Source organism: Trichogramma pretiosum, unplaced genomic scaffold (genome assembly GCF_000599845.2).
Source record: "Trichogramma pretiosum strain Unisexual culture from Peru unplaced genomic scaffold, Tpre_2.0 scaffold35, whole genome shotgun sequence".
Classification (NCBI taxonomy): Eukaryota; Metazoa; Arthropoda; class Insecta; order Hymenoptera; family Trichogrammatidae; genus Trichogramma; species Trichogramma pretiosum.
Window position 1 is genome coordinate 255,220 of NW_019640943.1, and position 17,448 is coordinate 272,667.

Consider the following 17,448-nt stretch of genomic DNA (forward strand, 5'->3'; position numbering starts at 1 on the left):
CCCCCCCCCTCCGTCTAACTCGGAGCAGCAGCAGCAGCAGAGCTCAGCAGCGGCGGCACAGCAGCGGAGACTGGCAGTTTCGCCTCGCCTCTCCTGCCGAGCGCCTCGCGAATTTTCTGCAGTGCGACGAGTATCTCTGTATATTTATGTATGATAATATATACACACACGTATGATCCGATGTATACATGATTAATTGATAATACGATATTTTATTGATATCGAATAATAACAACCGTTACTACTAACGTTTCGAACGCCGCACCGTATTCGAGTCCGTTGATCGTGTGTGCGTGTGTGTACCGCGGGTGCGCGTGTGTGTCTTCGACGCCGCTCCGATTTTTTGTTTAAAAAAATTACAATAACAAAAAGAACGAGAGCGAGCGCGGTCGTAGTAGCGCTGGGGCTCTCCGTTCGCTGCCGCAATTTCGAATGATAAAAGTTTTTTCAAAAAAAAATATAATCCAACCGACCATTGATAATCTCAGCAGTGCGCGTGTGTGCGGGGGCCAATAGTTATTTTTTATCGTTGTGCAAAAAGTGGGTGTTTTGATTGTTCGTTTCTATACATATCGGTTCGCTTCGTCCGGTTGCCGTTGTGACACGCCGCGTTCGATAATACACACGATATAAAATACAAAGTTTTGAAATCGTCCACGGCCGTGTGTTGTTGTTGTTGTTGTGCTCCGTTATCGACGAAGATCCATTAGAAACAAAAATCCGCCCGCCTGCGCGCGGCATGGATGGTATTGTTTTTTAAGGTGAGCAGCAACAGCTAAACCATAATATAAAAGCGAGAGCAGAGCAGAGAGAGCAGGAAGACAAGACAGCTCCTCGCGAAACGCGCGTGTGTGTGTTAGTCCCCTCCTTGTATACGATACAAACGTATACATATCTCGTGTGTTTGGTTATATACAACCGTACGTCTATACATGGGGTCCTGCGGTGCATTCACACCGACGCACACCTACACGCGCGTATGATACATATATATATATATATATATATAGTGCGCGACGTTATACGATGCCTTGAGTGCAGCAGCTATAAAGCAGCAGCGGAGCTCTCTTTCTCAGCAGCAGGTTAGGGGAGAGCTGTTTACATGCGATTCTGCGGGTCTCTCTCCGTGTGCAGTCTATACATCGATATATACAACAAAAGTCAGCGGCGGAGATATAGATGTGCAGTGTTGTTGTTGTTGTCGTTGTTGTGCGCCTTATATACGTTATAAGTCAATTTCAAAATAATTCGAACGAGTGTGCGTTCTATAATGCGGCTGCCTAAATTTTAAGAGATTCTTCACGATCGTTTTATGCCCCTCTACGACGACGACGACAATGACGATGATCGTGCGTCCTCGTGCCTCGATCGACGACCCGGTCAGCAGCGGGTATAATTAATTATAAATGGTTCGTTGTCCTCTCCGATGCGCTGCCGTCGCGACGTCGTTGCCAGTGATTTTCTCCGTTAATTAATCCGAGATTCGCGCGCAACGATCTATAAATTTAAACACAACGAGCAAAAAAAAAGAAGTGCGCGAGAGAAAACAGTCGTGTCGTGTCGTGTGTGTGTGTGTGTGTCGAGAAAAGAAAAAGATTTTCTCTCTCTCACTATCTCCCTCTCTTTCCTTTCTGTGTGTCTTACTCCTGTTGTGGAGTAGCAGCAGCAGCAGCAGCAGCAGTGCAGATTATATATATAAGCAGCAGCAGCTACGGCGGCAGCGGCAGCAACAGCAGCAGCAGTCGTTGCTCTCTTTTTATAATAACACGAGATTACACATATATATGCCCGTGCACACGCAGCGAACGGTAAATCGACATGCACGTGTATTATATATTCTTATAAAATAAAATTACGTATTACGCATTGTTGTCGTTGTTGTTGTCGTTGTCGTTGCTGTACAGAATATTTAAATGTCTTGCTGCTTTTTATTCTATTCACTGCGTGTCTCTGTGCTGTATTTACATTATATCCGTCGTTATGTGTTGCATGAAATTCACTACCGTATATGAGCAACGTCGACGGTACATTTGAGGTGAGACTCTTGCAATCCACCCACACGATTTGGTTATATTATTCAATACACACACACGCATATATAAGGTATATAATATTGCGACATATCGTCTTACGCACACATAACGAATCGATGAAATTGACTTCTTGACTTCTCCGTTAATGCGTAAAATTTCTGTATGTGTATGTACACGCGATCAGCTGCTGCTGCTGCTGCTGCTTGTTTACAGTTTACACACACATTCCGACTGTACTTTATTACCGAGTGTAACCGATCCGTGTCCCGCGTGTTTGCGAATCTCGATCGATCGATTCCGAATCCGATATATCGTATACACGCGCGCGGGTGTTTAAGCTATTCACATATCGATAACGAATTTACAAAGGTACAAAGAAGAGACATACGCGCGATAAGCCTCGCGTGTCTTTGTGAATTTATTCATAAGCGTGGATTTATATATCGACGAGCGATGCCTCTGTGAATGGAAAATGTAAAAAAAAGAAAAGGGGAGCCCACCCCGTAGTTAATAATGATACTCCGCGTTCTTAAATATTGCCGTTTACTTAATGCACACCTTTAGCGCGTAATGCAAGTGCATTTACGATATACGTATATTATATACACGCCTCGAGCTCGCGCGATAGAAAATTTTTCTCTTCTATTTTACTTTACAGCGGTTTCAAAGACTCGCGCTCGTGTACAGGTGTACAGGTGTAATGGCTCGCTTACGTACTACTATATACATATAGAGGTAGGAGGAGAAAAAAAAACGAGTATATTCACGAGACGATATAGTTTTTCAACATTTTCGACGCTGCTGCTGCACACGGTACGGGTGCAAGCTCGCGTCGAGTTCTTTTTTTCTTTTTTTTTTAAGTGATTGTTACGTGGAGAGGTCGTTGACCCTTCGCTTCGGGTGCGATATTTTTCAGAATCAAAAAGAATAAACGAATAAACAAATAAATTGCGTAAGTACGCGAGCTCAAATAATTAATTTCTCAACGAGACTGTACCATATATTATACAAAAATTTCTCTATTAGCGCGCGGATACACTCAACCGGCGCGTGGCAAAGAGTTGTTATACGGCGGGGGATGGGGGTCGTTTTTTTTTCTTTCCATATAAAGCGTAAAGAAATGAGGGGATTTAAATATGTATTCGTATATATGTATAAATGTACGGTATAAAAGGGCAAAGTTGACACACAAAGTTGTTACAAGCGTAACGTGTTGCGCTTTATGAAAAATGCATCGCACGCCTTTTTTCGTTTTCCCTACATAACATAGCTCGACTCACACTTACATTTTTCGCTCTCTTCGACTCCTTACCTCTTTTCCATCGTTGTTTGTTGTTGCCCGCGTCTTTATTACACACGCACGCGCGCGACGCGTGTACCTGCATAACATACAACTATTAAATAATACAGAGGTGTACCGTGCCACCATATATATATATAAACGTATGAATTTCCATTTTTACACACGATGCTCGAGAGCCGATAAGCCCGAGCGCAAATAATTATGTATTCGTGGCGGCGCGCGCGGGGGGCGCGTTTCGAGTTTTGTAATGGGCATGGAAATTAGCAATTCGCTCTCGAGAGCCGACGCCGCCGTATACGCCATTTACAAGACCTGGTTTACGGCAATTAGCCTCGGCGTCGGAACGTACACACACACATATATACCTACGTATACGTGTGTGTATGTTCAGGGGAGAGACTTGATTTACCTTTTATTTTTTCTGCAGCGGCCGGCGGCCTCCCACACACGTACACGCACACACACACACAGATACTCAGACACGAACGAGAGTAGAAGAGGCGATTGGTAATCGATCACTCGAGATTTTTTTTTTCTCTCTATACTGTGTAACGAACCGAGAGTAACGAAATGGGGTAAGAGGACACGACGACGACGATGACAGCCAGTGTCATATTGTCTATAGATGATGATTGCGCATCGTGTAATTAAATATAACATTCGCGTCGATATCTCTCTGTCTCTGCAGACGGTTGTATGCAATATTTTTTGTCGCTATATAGGAAAAAAATTCGACTTTCCGCGCATTGATTTTTCGCGTCCCTTATTCGCGCCGCAATATTACCGTGCGGTGCCTCGTCATCTCTGCCGTTTTCTTCTCTACCCGGCGATGTACTACTATACTAGTCGCTTTTTTGCGCGCGCGCGCGGGGCTCGAAAAATAGGTATAAACACACCGCCGAGTACATAAGCACACACACACACACACACACAGGTATACACGGGGGTCGCGCAGTATGTAGCGCAAAAAAAAAAAAAAGGAGCGCGAAAAAAAGGCGCCTATAAGAGCCACCCCCGCCACCACCACCGCCGCGAGAGAGAGAGAGAGAGATGAAAAGACTCGTGTGTGTCGGAGATTGCGTTGACGTGAATGTTTTTTAATAAGCGAGTGCTGCTGCTGCCTACTACCTGCACCTCCGTTTTGTATACGTTATACACACACACGTATATATGTATGTATATAGACGTCAACGCGCGCAGAGCTTCATAATGTACATTCACCCCGCGTGTATATAAGGGAGAGAGAGAGCAAAAAAAAAATCGTTACACGCTCTCTTTTTTTTTCGGCTCGTCTCTCTTCTCTTTTTTCCTATTTTTTATTGCCTCTCAAATCCGCGTAAATCCCTCTCCGATCCCACCTCTGAATATACTACTACTACTACTACTCCGCTGCCGCCGCCTCCCTTCAATTTTTGATTCGTAATTTATTATAATCGGCGGGTTGCGCCTTGTTGCGCTCGCAGCACCTATATCTATCTATCTATATACAACACATCGAACGGTTTAAATCGACGGTACACCGCAGGCGCTGCTTCGCTCGCGCGCGCGAGAGAGTGTGTGTGTGTGTGCCAACGCAATGATGCATCGTAAATATATGCGGCTGTCGACAAGCTTTTCCGAGAGCTACAGCGCGGCAGCAGCAGTAGCAGTGTTAATTTCAATAATGTACGAGCCTAGGGAGCGAATGAGAGAGAGATATAGAGATAGAAAGAGGTAGAGAGAGAGAGAGAGGCAAATTTATTCGCAAACGTATAGTATATTAGTATATATCTCTCTCCGGTACTCTCCTCCCTTTTCTCTCTCTCTCTCTCTCTCTCTCTCGTCGCACCTCTCGCGGCGCGCGATACATATTCATCGTGTAATTTTGACATATATACGTATATATATTCTGATTTTAAACGTTGCGGTTTTGTCCCACTGCTCGTCCTCTCGTATACCGTCACGAGCTCTATAGAGTGCACACACACCAAAAAAAAAAAAAAAAGGAAGAAGTGTAATTCCCCTTCTAATTCAACTTTCATGTATCGCGCGGGGCAGCAGGGGGGAAATGGGGGGTCGTCGTCGTCGTCGGTAAAAATATACCGTATATAATATAGGTATATAACGTTATACACTTGCTCTACTCGCGCCTGTGCGCGCCTACCACCCGCTGGGCGCACAATAGATTTCGACTGGGTTAAAAAGAGAGCGAGAGAGAGAGAGAGAGAGAGAAGTCCTGCGTGCCCTGCGCTGGATAATATTACACTTATACGAGGTGAGCCACTACCAGTGCTACTACTCCTCTTACAGCAGCAGCGGCGGCAGTAGTAGTAGTAGTAGTAGTAGTCGAGATTTGAACGAAGCAATTAAAATATTCAAATAACTTCCGGCCAAAGTGTGTAAGCGCGTTATATACGTATATATATATTATACCCGTGCACACACACATATATATTTATACAATTTTCTTCTTCTTCTCTCTACCTGCAGAGCCCGAGCTTCTCCCGCGCGCATTAAGTGTGAAGTATATAAGAGTGAAAAGAGGGACGAGAAATGGAATCTAAAGAGGATGGAAGTAGAAGTAGAAGTAGAAGAGAGAGAGAGAGAGAGTCGCGTGACAGTTTAAACGGTCGGATTAACCTGCGGTTGCATGTGCGCGCAATTATGTATGCCTGGTGCTGTGCTATGCTATGTGTGTGTGTGTATGTAAGTCGAGGTGCAGCGGCAGCGGTGGCAGTGGCACGCGCCCGCGTAGTTATATATGTATGTACTTTTTGTGTCTTTTGATAAATTAAAAATGAACGCGACCCTCACCCCCGCGCGCGCGCGCGCTTATTTGCATGAATAATATTTGTATTAGCGAAAAGCCGCTATACTGCAGTGCAGTGGCCGACGCGCGTGCGTTATAATATATAAACATGCAATTATTATATATTACGTTGCGGGACGCGTATTGTGACGTTTATATCTATATCTATATATTTTTTTTTGTAACATGTTCGTGAAAGTTTAAGATTTGTGTCTCTTTCTTTCGCTCGTATTCAACATACATGATATAATAGATCAGCCACGCGATGCGATGCGCGTCGTTAATGCGTGTACTTTACGTACCGCGAAACGTTCCGGCGATGTGTAATTAATTCAACATACTTATTCGTTTGAATTAATTAAAAATTTAATTGACATGATTATTTATAATCGATTGAGAGCTCATTTTTTGACCGCTGAAGAGAGATTAGAAAATCTTTTTGTACCTGCATGCGTACCATCCGCCCCTGTGGCCTAATGGATAAGGCATCGGTCTCCTAAACCGGGGATTGTGGGTTCGAGTCCCACCAGGGGTACACCTTCTTTTTTGGGCCCGCGGTTATAGCCCATAATGGTGCAGGTAGAGGATGTACTCAAGGTGGTCGGGGGGTTCGAATGAAGAAAAAATGAGAGAGAAATTTATCGAAAAATTATAATAAAATGATGTTCGAACATTGCCTAGCGAAAATTTCGTTCTGTTAATAGTACTAAAAATGTTGAACCGATTAGCTAAATAAAAATAAGCTAAATGTTTTTTTTACCCACGAATGACGAAACATTGTTTAGATTGTTAAATATTATAAGTTAGTGACAATGCGTACTTCAGGATCTCTTATAAGGCGACTTGAACTACATTTGAGAATCAGTCGTACGTATTTACTTGTGTGCGTCGTAAAAAAAAAATTTAAATAACTTACGTACTTGCGAGCTCGAGGCGCGAGTACTTACAAACACACACACACGAGCCACTATAAACACCGAGAGAGAGAGAGAGAAAGAGAGACAAAAACGGTCAGAGCTACTTAGGCTCTCGATACGGCGCGAGCTCTCGAGTGCCTCGACAATTTCACATAGCACACATATACGCGTCGTTTCTCTCTCTCTCTCTCTTCCTTCTATGCAAACATTTGATTGTCGATGAATTTTAATGCGTTACACACGGAATGCGGCATATATAGGCCTGTACACTCACGCACGTTTTTATGATAAAAAGAGGCGCGAGGTGGGAGGCACACGGTTTTATATACGCGTAGAAAGTAACGTTACGAAGAATAGTTTATAGCATTATAAACGTTTGTGTACTTACATACACATATAAACCATGTTAAATTTCTGCGAACAATCCCGGTTAGTGAGAGAGAGAGAGAGAGGTCAATTGTTTCAATTGAGCGGATATGATATACATACATACACAAATGCAGCGCACGCCGCACCGCTGCAGTTGCGAAGAGAGATTTTATCGCGTCATTCTTCATTTTTTTTTTTTTTTACGACGTAATCTCTCCGACTCGCATTTTGAATTTCACGTTCCATCCGCGGTTGTTTTTTTCTCCCCGCGCCCCGTGTGTAAATCGAATCGAATTAGTCGTCGTATATTTTCGAAAAAGCGTTTTAAAAAGCAAACAAAAAGAATTTCTCTCTTGAAACGTGTGCGAGTGCGCGTGTGTGTGTATAAAGTTTAAAGAGGAAAAATATGAGCAGAGCCGAACGTGCTCGCGGAGCTAGGAATTGAATCAGCGATCGTTGACTTCTTCGCGCAGCGTCAACGACTACGACGACGACGACGTCGCGCATCATTCATGCTTTTACGAGGGAGCAAAAAAGAGGCCCCGCGTCGTAGGTAACTCTCGTCTTGGGCGCGCACGCAAGTATGAGAAAAAAAAAAAATAACGTAAAAACCGCTGTCATATAGTACCTGCGCCCACGCAGACACACACGTTATACGATGGTAAAAGAAAAATCATCCAGTCGATTTTCATGTGTTCTCTCGCGTTTTCCTCGACCCTTTTCCCCTATTCAAATATATTTCTCAGCTCTCTGCACCCACCCACTAAAAAACCCAACCGCCGCGTAGTACAGACAGAGAGAGAGAGAGAGAGAGCAAAGGCACTTGGAAAAATACGCGGTTAGATTTTTACCTTATATAGAGCTGCGGCAAAAAAAAAAAAACGAGAACTGTACGAAGCGCCGAGGCGCTCGCGTACATCACGAATGAAATTTCCCCTGACCCCGATTTGAAAATTTTCCATAATGCAGCTGCTGCCGCCGAGCGCAGAGCTTCGTTACATTCGTTTGAAAGAAAAGAGAGAGAGAGAAGGAGAGGGAGTATAAAAACGGCAAACTTTTCGTTAAAATAATACCACTTTACATAGACAATAAAAAATCAGCGGCTCTCGATACTTTTTTTTAAAATTATATTTGCTCAAGGTGGAGGGGAAGGGGGGGTCATAGGTGAGCTTTTTTTTTCAAGTGCATATAAGGTTTTCATTAGAGGCTATAGAAACAAAGCGTGTACAAACACACGCTTGCACTAACTCACTCACACACAGGCAGAAAGAAGACAGAGAGAGAACGTAATACATTTCATAAAGCCAATTAAGCTCCAACGGTGCACGCTCGCTCGAGCTCCCGGAAAACGCATGAGTGTGTGTGTGTGTGTGGGCGTATGCGGCAGCGTCCTGTGTATATTCGATTATTTGTCCTCATTATCTTTTGTTGCGCCCGCGCGCAGGGTGTGCGAGAAGGAGGTGCGCATAATTACGCATCCCTCGAAATTGATAAAAATGGCTTTGGTTTAAATTTTTTATCACCTGCCCCCCTGGAGGACACGCATATACAAACACACACGAACCGTCGCCGCCGCAATGCGCTCGTGCATTATAATATCGATGTCATGATTTTTTTTTTTATTCCGTGTTCTGTGTGTGTATACAACCAACCTCCCCCACATCAGAGAGAAAGAGAGAGAGAGAAAACGATTTTCTTTAAAAACATGTATACACAGCAGAAGCGGCACAGCTAGGCATGGCAGACAGACAGGTGGAGTTATAAATAAATTATAACTCTGTATGTATTATACGTGTTCGACGCGATTCATCAAGATATTGTTGCGAAAAATGCGCGCGGCACATCGACTATTGTAGCGCATACACCTGACTTTTCTCTCTCTCTCTTTTCTGTGTTTGTTCGGAAAATGAATGAATACATGGCAGGCCGCGGCGGCGGTGGTGCACCCGCGCACCCACGGCATTATTCAGGCGCTTTGCTTTCCCCTATATTTTATTCATCTTTGTTATATATTTGGCGCGTTTATTTTCGGCGGCGGTGGCGGTGCGCGCGACTCCCGTTTTTTATTTATTACAATGTTATATTTACGCTCGCGTTTCGGCGCACGCGGAGCGCAAAACTGCACTATTATATGCATCCAGCAGCGGTCCCCGAAATATTCATGAAATATCGTCCGCGCGAGAAAGAGAATGCGAGAGAGAGAGAGCCCGGGCGACTTTTGAACGAAAATATAAAAAACCGCTGCCGATTCATCGGCACGGTTAGCTGACGTCTAACAATGATGATAAATTTTGTTCCTTTTATTTTAAAATATAGATTAATTTTTATTTCTATAAATAGCTCGAATTGTAACAAAAATATCGTAATATCTTGAAATTATGACTTACTATAAATAACGAAAAGTAACAATAAGGAAAAAAATTTTAAAAATTTAAGAATATCATGCACGGTAGTACGCGCACAGTTGCCTATTCCAATTTACCTATAAAAGTTTTAGTTAAAAACTGTTTCCACTTTTGTATCATTGGTCACTTGTAATGGACCCTGTTCATTTATATATAAAGTAAAACAACTTTTATTAGAAAAATCGTTTATTCACGATGCTAAAAACCAAGAGAAAGCCGTATACCATTATTATAAACGTCATTCAATAGCAACAAAGAATATTGAAATGATATAACAATTTTCATTCACTAAGGAATGAGTACATCCTAGAAATTTTAATAAGATACTAAGGGGACAATAAATTACAAAAAGGCCAAATATCTACAAAAAATATCTGTGTCTTGTTTATAAACAATATGGACATAAACGATTTAACATTGTTCCTTGAATCGGGTATGTTTATAGTCGAAGCTAATTTCTATAAGTGTTGTCTTTCCCAGTGATACAAGACATAGTATCAAAAGATCTTTTAATTCAAACATGAATATAAGTGAAAGAAAATCTGAGATAATTGTCTTTGTAGATAACTCAAATGAAAATAACAATATTGTTTTAGACGACACAAAACACGTTTGTGATATTTGTCAGGAAGCATTTACATCAGAATCAAGCATGATAACACATCGAGACACTATTCACAATGAACAAAAAGGTTATACATGCGACAAGTGCGAACAAAAGTTTGAGTTCCGCAGTCATTTGAGTAGACACCAAATATCAACACACAAAGGCCGGAAAGATTTTGCATGCGACCAATGCGACAAGAAATATGTAAAAAAATCGAGTTTGTCTACGCACCAAAAATTAGTACACAAACATCGCGAAAATGTCACGTGCAACAAGTGCGACAGGAAATTTGAAAGTAAATCAACTTTACTAAAACACAAAAAAATATTCCATGAAGTATTCAAGAATTACTTATGCGAAATTTGTGCGAAGAGATTTGAAAACAAAAGTAGTTTGTTTTTGCACATCACGAAAGTCCATGAGAATCGCAATGATTATGCAGGTGACAAATGCGAGAAGAAATTTGAAAATAAATCAAATTTAATTAAACACAGAAAAATATTCCACGAAGTTTTCAAAGATTACTTATGTGAAAAGTGCGCGAAAAGATTTGTAAATAAACATAGTTTGCTCAAGCACATTAAGACAGTACACGATGGTCGAGAAGATTTTGCAGACGACGAACGCGAGAGAATCTTCCACCAAAGAGAACAGCAAGATGTCTTCAAAAATTGCCAATGTGACCATTGTGGCAAGAAATTTGGATATAGATCGAATTTGCTCTTGCACATAAAAACAATTCATGAGGGTCGCAAAGATTACGCATGCGATAATTGCGAGAGAAAATTCGGGCAAAAGGGTAATTTAAGAAAACACCAAAAAGTAGTACACGAAGGTCACAAAGATTACACTTGCAATAAATGTAAAAAGACATTTGGACAAAAATGGCATTGGCTTCACCACCAAAAAATAGAACACGAAGGTCAGAAAGATTTCACATGCGACATATGTGACAAGAAATTTGGACAAATATCGCATTTGCACGTACACTTAAAAATGGTCCACGAAGGTCGAAAAGATTTAGCATGCGATAAATGTGATAAGAAATTTGGGCTAAAACATCATTTGATTAGACACATAAAAACAGTCCATGAAGGTCGTCAAGATTATGCGTGCGAGAAATGCGAAAAGAAATTTGGGGTTCGAAGCAATTTGACAGCGCACCAAAAAGCAGTCCACGAAGGTCGCAAAGATTACGCTTGCGATGAGTGCGAGAAAAAATTTAAACAAAAATTTAATTTGATCAAGCATCAAAAAGTAGTACACCAAGGTTACAAAAATTTTGCATGCAACAAATGTGAAAAGATATTTGCAAAAAAATGGGATTTGTTGAGGCACCAGAAAATAGTCCATGAAAATCGACAAGATTTTGCATGTGACAATTGTGGGAAGAAATTTGGACAAAGAGGTCATTTGCTTGCGCACCAAAAAATAGTACACGAAAGTCGTAAAGATTTCGCATGCGATATATGTGAGAAACAATTTGGACAAAAGTCGAATTTGCTCACCCACCACAGAACAGTACACGAAGGTCAAAAAAAATTACGTTTGTGATAGATGTGACAAGAAATTTGGGCATCAATGCCATTTGATGAGGCACCAAATAACAGTCCACGATAATCGGAAAGATTACGCATTCGAAAATTGCAAGAAAAAATTTGGGGAGACAAGCAGTTTGATTAGACACCTAAAAAGAGTTCACTAAGGTCGCAAAAATTTCGTGTGCCACAAGTGTGAAAAAATTTTGTAGAAAAGTTAATTTTGTTAAAGCATCAAAAGTTAACCAAATGCTCGTTAAAAGTGTGAAAACTAGCTGGTACATTGTGGAATTTAAGTTAACACCAAAGAACAGCCCATAAATATCATAGACACTACTTATCGGACAAGTGTAATCGATCGATTAGTTCATTTTCTAAAAGTCTCATAGATTGTAAATATTATACGTATTTGATGCTTGCCATACAATTTTGCATATCAAATCAATTATAATGACCAAATTAGCTTATGAAAGCGAAATGTTTGCATGAGTCAAGCGCGAAAAAATTTACAAACTGAAAGTCAATTTGATCATTCTTATAAGAGTTGTTCCTAACTCTCAAGAAATCGTGCCTCATAACACATTGAATAAAAACACATTAGTGAATAACACACTTTTTACCTCTACATCAAGTCTCGAACTTACCGAAAAATTTGACGCTTCTTGAATAGTGATTACTAGAAGTCAATTCTAGAATATATTTGATCTCGGAAGATTTTTACTTGTTGCAATATTCGACAAAATTTGTCGAATATCTAATGCGACCCGGGAAACACAATAGTTTAAGTACTTTGCGACTTGAAAATATATTATACTTGCCAGAGTTGGTCACTTTTTTAGTACATATTTTATGTATTTGATAATTTATTAATATATCAATATTACATAATTGTAAATAAATTATTCTTATCAAAATATATTAATTAATAATAATTTCAATGAAATAATTAAGATTGATTTTTGGAATTTTAGTGGAAAATCTAGTATTAAAAAAAATGAACACAATTTTCAAGAAAGTAGCGTTAGCGTTCAATGATTGAATGTTTTATAATCTTTTACTTCCGAAACTAAAATTATTGATTCTTTTGATCAGAAGTACTTAGAGCATCTTTTGAAACGAAATATTACAGAATTTAACTTTTAATTTTTTTCAATTAATAATAATTGAAGAAAACGTTCCCTTCTTTTGATGTATAAAATAAAAAAAAAACAGAAAGAAGAAATAAAATATATTATTTATTTCTGTATTATTTATTTTAATTTTTATTATCAATAGCTTTTATTTTGAATATCAATGATGGTTTACATAAGGCCATTACGAGAATTATAAGAAGGCAAAATATCCACATATAGTCGGAAATCTGTATCTTAATTGTAAACAATATGAACATGAACGATTTTGACATTGTTCTTTAAACACTAACATGTTTATAGTCAAAGCTAATTAGTATAAGTATTGTCTTTCCCCATGATACAAGACATAGTACCAAAAGATTAATTTTACTTATTCATATTTCGTGATACAAAATGTAAGGATCCATCGTTTAATTAAAAATGGATATGAGTGAAAAGAAATCAGAGGAAGTTGTCTCTGAAGATAATTCAAGTGAATTCGACATTGTTGTTACTAATGACAAACAATACATTTGTGATATTTGTCAGGAAGCGTTTACATTAGAAACAAGCATGATAACACATCGAGACACGATTCACAATGAACAAAGAGATTATACATGCGACAAGTGCGAACAAAAGTTTGAGTTCCACAGTCATTTGAGTAGACACCAAATATCAACACACAAAAGCCGAAATGATTTTACATGCAACAGATGTGAGAAAAAATTCGAGAAAGAACCTAGTTTAATAACGCACCAGAAGTTAGTGCACACAGATCGCGAAGATTACTCATGCAACAAGTGCGAGAAGAAATTTGAAAATAAATCAAATTTACTCAAGCACAAAAAAATATTCCATGAAGTAATAAAGAATTACTTATGTGAAATTTGTGCGAAGAGATTTAAAAACAAAAGGAGTTTGTTCTTGCACATCACGAAAGTCCATGAGGATCGCAATGATTATGCAGGTGACAAATGCGAGAAGAAGCTTAAAAAACAATCGAAAACAGTACACGACGTTTTCAAAGATTGTCAATCTGACCATTGCGGCAAGAAATTTGGATATGAAGAGAGTTTGCTCAAGCACATAACAATGGTTCACGAAGGTCGCAAAGATTACATATGCGATAAATGCGAGAAGAAATTTGGGAATCATTTCAATTTGACCAGACACGAAATTACAATCCACAAACGTCACAAAACTTACACTTGTGATAAATGTGATAAAAATTTTGGACAAAAAGTACATTTGCTGACGCACCAAAAAAGATTTCATGACAGTTGTGAATATTTTGCATGCAACGATTGCGAAAAAATATTTGGACAAAAATCTAATCTGTTCAACCACCAAAAAACAGTACATCAAAAATTTAAAGATTTTGCATGTGATAAATGTGAGAGAAAATTTACAGAAAAATCCAATTTGTCGAAGCACCAAATGATAGTACACGAAGGTCGCAGAGATTACGTATGTTACGATTGCGATAAGACATTTGGTAAAAAGTCAGATTCGATTAGGCACCATATAACAGTCCACGAGGGTCGCAAAGATTTTGCATGCGATAAATGCGAGAAAAAATTTAAACAAAAAATTAGTTTGATCAAGCACCAAAAAATAGTACATGAAAATTGCATAGATTTCGCTTGCGACAAATGTGAGAAGAAATTTGGTGAAAAATCAGATTTGTCGAGGCACCAAAAGATAGTTCATGAAGACTATCAAAAATATTTTGCATGCGATCAATGCGAAAAGAAATTTCGACAAAGGAATCATTTGTTCGCACACCAAAAAACAGTACACGAAGGTCGCAAAGATTGCATATGCAACATTTGTGACAAGAAATTTGGACAAAAATCGACTTTGCTTACCCATCGCAAATTAGTCCACGAAGGTCGAAAAGATTACGCATGCGATAAATGCGAGAAGAAATTTGGCCTTAAACAGCATCTGCTTTTGCACCTAAAGACGGTACACGAAGGTCAAAAAGATTTTGCATGCGACAAGTGTGAAAGGAAATTCGGACGAAATGCAGATTTGTTGAAGCACCAGAAGACAGTTCACGAAGGTCGGAAGGATTTCGCATGCGAAAAATGCAAGAAGAAATTTGGAGAGCGAGGCACTTTGATTGAACATCTAAAGACAATTCATGAAGGTCTCAAAGATTACTTATGCGACAATTGCGGGAAGGTATTTGGAATAAGATCGAATTTAGTTAAGCACCAAAGGACAGTTCACGAAGGTCGGAAAGATTTCGCATGTGACAAATGTGAGAAGAAGTTTGGAGAAAAATCAGTTTTTTTGAGGCATCAAAAGATAATCCATGAAAATCGAAGAGATTACGCATGCGACAATTGCGAAAAAAAATTTGGACAAAAAGTGCATTTGCTCCGTCACCAAAGGACAGTACACAAAGGTCGAAAGGTACCAATATGACCAAGCTAATGAACTACTTTACATTCTTTACGATTTGAATAAAGTTTATTATTGACAGATTATATCATTACTTTTGTACATATTTTATCCATTTACTCATTTCAGTTATATATTCTATAATATTATATAATTGCAAATGAACTATTTGCATCATAAACGGATAATTAAACGGATTATTAATTTAAACGAAAGTGTACGAATTTTATTTGAATCGTTGATTGTAAACATAACAATCTTCATATTATGTCTTGATGATTGAATATCTTTACGACCAAACAAATTAGTATAAGTGTTGTCTTAATGTTATAAGACGTAATACCGAAAGATAAATTTTACTTATTCATATTTCGTGGTATTAAATAGAAGGATCCATCGTTTAAATAAGGCGATAAAATGGATAAGAGAGAACAGATATCCGGAACGGTTGTCTCAGATGATAACTCAAGGGAACCCAACAAAATTGTTTCAGACGACAAACAATATATTTGTGATATTTGTCAGGAGGTATTTACACGAGAATCAAGCATGTTAACCCACCGGGACACAATTCACAATGAACAAAAAGATTATACGTGCGACAAGTGCGAACAAAAATTTGAGTTCCGCAGTCATTTGAGTAGACACCAAATATCAACACACAAAGGCCGGAATGATTTCACATGCGACAGATGTGAGAAAAAATTCGAGAAAAAATCTAGTTTAATAACGCATCAAAAATTAGCGCACAAAGATCGCGAAGATTACTCATGCAACAAGTGCGAGAAGAAATTTGAAAGTAAATCAAATTTACTCAAGCACAAAAAAATATTCCATGAAGTATTCAAGAATTACTTATGTGAAATTTGTGCGAAGAAATTTGAAAACAAAAGGAGTTTGTTCTTGCACATCACGAAAGTCCATGAGGATCACAATGATTATGCAGGTGACAAATGGGAGAAGAAGCTTAAAAAACAATCGAAAACAGTACACGACGTTTTCAAAGATTGCCAATCTGACCATTGCGACAAGAAATTTGGATATAGAAAGAGTTTGCTCAAGCACACAACAACGGTCTATGAAGGTCGCAAAGATTACATATGCGATAAATGTCAGAAGAAATTTAGGGATCATTTCAATTTGACTAGACATGAAATTACAGTCCACAAACGTCACAAAACTTACACTTGTGATAAATGTGATAAAAAATTCGGACAAAAAGTACATTTATTGACACACCAAAAAAGACTTCATGGAGTTTGTGAATATTTTGCATGCAATGATTGCGAAAAAATATTTGGACAAAAATCTAATCTGTTCAAACATCAAAAAACAGTACATGAAAATCGTAAAGATTTTGAATGTAATAAGTGTGAGAGAAAATATGCGAAAAAATCCAATCTATCTAAGCATCAAATGATAATACACGAAGGTCGCAAAAATTTTACATGCGACAAATGTGAGAAAAAATTTGGACAAAAATCAGATTTGATTAGGCACCATATAACAGTCCACGAGGATCGAAAAGATTTTGCATGCGATAAATGCGAGAAAAAATTTAAACAAAAAATTAATTTGATCAAGCACCAAAAAATAATCCACGAAAATCTTAAAGATTTCGCATGCGACAAATGTGAGAAGAAATTTGGAGAAAAATCAGATTTGTCGAGACACCAAAAGATAGTCCATGAAGATCAAAATTATTTTGCATGCGACAAATGCAAAAATAAATTTCGACAAAGAGGTCATTTGCTCGCACACCAAAAAACAGTACACGAAGGTCGCAAAGATTGCATATGCAACATTTGTGATAAGAAATTTGGACAAAAATCGACTTTGCTTACCCACCGCAAATTAGTCCACGAAGGTCTAAAAGATTACGCATGCGATAAATGTGAGAAGAAATTTGGTCTTAAACAGCATCTGCTTTTGCACCTAAAGACGGTACACGAAGGCCGAAAAGA

General features: G+C 38.9%; 1 protein-coding gene and 1 non-coding gene across 3 annotated transcripts in view; both read left to right on the forward strand.

The window, feature by feature from the left end:
• Positions 1-103: 103 nt before the first annotated feature.
• The window catches only part of LOC106653490 (beta-1-syntrophin), a 304,966-nt gene continuing 287,621 nt past the window's right edge, over positions 104-17,448 (forward strand). The window contains exon 1 of one of the 2 annotated variants that reach the window (XM_014372944.1): positions 104-761. In XM_014372944.1, the coding sequence (XP_014228430.1) occupies positions 744-761 (18 nt within the window). In that variant the 5' untranslated portion in view covers positions 104-743. Of the gene's footprint in view, positions 762-1,749; positions 1,809-17,448 lie in introns of those variants that run through there. The other variant, XM_014372943.1, reaches the window with a different exon arrangement.
• On the forward strand, positions 6,587-6,659 carry Trnar-ccu. Its single transcript has one exon. It is a non-coding gene; the product is annotated as a tRNA-Arg (tRNA).